The 3,139-nt window shown below is 41.9% G+C and overlaps 1 protein-coding gene across 4 annotated transcripts in view; it reads right to left on the bottom strand.

Moving 5' to 3' along the window:
- Nucleotides 1-3,139, bottom strand: part of Dpp8 (dipeptidyl peptidase 8) — a 54,256-nt gene that overhangs the window by 30,570 nt on the left and 20,547 nt on the right. For all 4 annotated transcript variants that reach the window (XR_003709354.1, XM_028752320.1, XM_028752321.1 and 1 more), the window contains 2 exons: nt 1,387-1,487; nt 701-878 (listed from right to left, as the gene is read on the bottom strand). Coding sequence is in view for 3 of the 4 variants with exons in the window: in XM_028752320.1 (XP_028608153.1) it covers nt 701-878; nt 1,387-1,487 (279 nt within the window). In the remaining variant the exon portion in view is untranslated. The remainder of the gene's footprint in view (nt 1-700; nt 879-1,386; nt 1,488-3,139) is intronic.

The following is a 3,139-nucleotide window of genomic DNA, read 5'->3' as shown; positions in this document are numbered from 1 at the left end:
TGACCACGGCTGTTCCTCTCCACCTCTGTGATCTACATGACCACGGCCTCTCCTCTCTATCTCTGTCATCTAAATGACCACGGCCTCTCCTCTCCACCTCTGTGATCTACATGACCACAGCTGATCCAATCCACCTCTGTCATCTCTGAAGCACAGAAAGCTTATGCAGCAGCATAAATCTTACTACCCAGGCAAGGAGAACAACACGCTTTATTTTTGATTTCCAAAGACAAATATTCTAACAGCTGAAGGAAAACAGATGTTCATCTGTTTTGAATGATTCACAGGAAGCCTACTTTCAACTAGAGAAACAGAGAAATGTTTTTGTTTTATATTTAATTTTTATGTTAAAATGTAAAACTCAATTTAAAACTAGTATATTTGGTATTGTTTGCTAACTTAAAAGGTAGTTTCTAGACATAGGTCTTGAAGGTCTTTTCAGAAGCACAGAAGCTGGAGCTGGGCTGTGGGCTCAGTACTCCGTTCGTGCACGGCCACATTTGCAGGCACTCCTGAACTGTCACTTCAATAGTGTCTACTTTCTGCTACAAACTACTCTGTTCTGGAGCCATCATTCCAACTCAAATGGTGACGGTTCCTTTGAACATAAGGATGCATTTTGCTAGCTTGCTATAAAACTCCATCTGCCTGAGTATCCTGAGAAAACACACGGCCAAGTTCAAGAAACAGAAATGCATACATTTATCCAGATGTCTGTTGTTTCTTCATAGATGGTCAGTGGTGTCACAGAGTCAGGAACTGACTCTATGAGTCTCTGTCTGTCCATGGCATCATCTTCTACTGGGATGAATAACTCAGGAGAGATCAGAACTATCTGCAAGTGAGTCTGGGAACGGTCTAGTAGGATGGACCAGGCACTGTTCAAAGGAAGGGGGAGAAATCAGAATACAGCAAGCTCTCAGAAAATGAATAACCTTCTCTTCTCTCTCTCAGTACCTATTAATTCTATTTTTTGTTTTTAAAGATGGGGGTCATTTTTTTAAGACTTATTTATTTAATTTATGTATATGAGTACACTGTAGCTGTCTTCAGACACACCAGAAGTGGTCATCAGATCTCATTATAGGTGGTTGTGAGCCACTATGTGGTTGCTGGGAATTGAACTCAGGACCTCTGGAAGAGCTGTCAATGCTGTTAACTGCTGAGCCATTTCTCCAGCCTGTAGACAAAGTCTTTAAAAAATTATTCCTATAATCACAATGGTGTATATTTATGCTTACAAATATGCACATTCACTGAGTTCAGGGAAAAGGCCTGGAAATAGCATAGCGCCAATTTACATAGGAAGGTAAAGCCTACAATACTGACATTCTAAAACTCTGGACCTAAATTAGTTGTAATGAAGTGGCAATTTAACATACGCACTATTTTCCCTCTGGAGTCCATCCGGCTCTGGCAATATATTCAACTCCTTCAAACAGAATCTCGAAAGGTTGAACCAGTTCTTTGTCTATGACATCTATAATCTAATAGGAAGAGAAGGGAGTATAGTTCAGAAGACAGAGAATGACGCGTTCACTCGTCTAGTCTACTCAAGTCATCGTCTGTTCAGACACAGTGCTTGAAAGGTTTGAATCGAACAGTAAAGCCAGCAGGCAGTTGGGGTTCCTGAGTTGGTGCTTTCTACATCCAGGAAAGCTCTAGGACAGGCTCTGACATGATCTCAAAGTCTTCTCAGGGTGCCTCCTAACAAAGCCCTTGACAATAAATGACAGGCTCAAGTTTTGCTCACTTTAGGTCTAGAATCTAGAAGTGGTAGCCCTTAAGTCCCTATATCTTAGCCTAAATATATTTGTGTACTATATTAATGAAACGGACTCTATAGGCAAACCTTTTCTCCTTTAAAAGTTTAGAAAACATAATTAAAAAAAATAAGTAAATTTTAAAAAATGGTCAAAGGATCTGAATAGCTAATTCTTCAAAGAAGCCACTTATGTGGCCAATAAACACCAGGAACAGTAGCCACAGGGAAATGTAAATTGAACCCCATGCGCTATGGCTTCTAAACGGATAGCTGTGACAAATAACGTGGACAATGACAACTGTTAGGATGATGTGGAGAAACTGAAACCCTCATGTACCGCTGATGGAAATATAGTTTTCAAGACAACCCAGTAGCTCCACAAAAGAGTAAATAGAGCCTTATCATATGACCCAACCATCGTCCCAGGTACACCCCAGAGAAACACAAACATCAACTTTCAAAAGCACTTGCACACCCATGTGCACACATATTTACAGCAGTCTCTCTCTCCAACCCTTCCTTTTCACTTTCTCTCAAGAGACAGAGTCCCACCATATAGCCAAGCTGGCCTCAAACTTCTGAGGCTCCTGCCTCAGCCTCCTGCAATATAAGCACATGTCACTGTCTGGATTCATGACAGCTTTCCTTAATTTAAGACCAAAAAAATGAACAACCCAAATACCCATCAACCGATGAATAGGTAAATAAATAATATTCAGAAAGGAAAAAAAAAAAGAAAAAAAAAAGAAATAAAGGGAGATGGGAGATGGCTCAGTTGGTCAGTTACTTGCCTGACAAGCATGAAGACCTGAGTTTGGATCTCCAGTACCCAAGAAAACAGCAGGCAATAGCAGCACTGTGCTGTCTCCGAACTGGAGAAGCACAAACAGGAGGAACTCTGCAGCTGGCTGGCCAGCCAGTCTAGCTGATTAACGGGTTCCGGGTGCAGGGAGGGATTTTATCTCAAAACATAAAACAGAGGCTGGAGGAGGGGCATGGGCTGTTCTTCCAGAGGATCTGGCTCAGTTCCCAGCACCCACATGGTGCTCACCATCTAGTAACTCCGGGGAGCCTGCACTGTTTTAGCCACACAGGCAAGCAAACAAGCAAAATACCCATACACATAAAATTTTTAAAAAATAAACAAAAAATGAAGTGGAAATTGATCAAGGAAAACACTTGACACTGACTGTTGGTTTCCATGCTTTTGCATTTTCTGTCCCGCATCCACCCCTGGCACACCCACAGAGGAAGAGAAATGAAGTACATGGGCTGGAGACATAGCTCAGCAGGATGGTAGCATGATCGAGGCCCTGAGTTAGATCATACACACACACACACACACACACACACACACACACACACACACACACA

Source organism: Grammomys surdaster, unplaced genomic scaffold, assembly GCF_004785775.1.
Source record: "Grammomys surdaster isolate TR1022 unplaced genomic scaffold, NIH_TR_1.0 125896, whole genome shotgun sequence".
Classification (NCBI taxonomy): Eukaryota; Metazoa; Chordata; class Mammalia; order Rodentia; family Muridae; genus Grammomys; species Grammomys surdaster.
The sequence above is the reverse complement of the archived record's forward strand: the minus strand, read 5'-3'. Positions and strand labels throughout refer to the sequence as shown.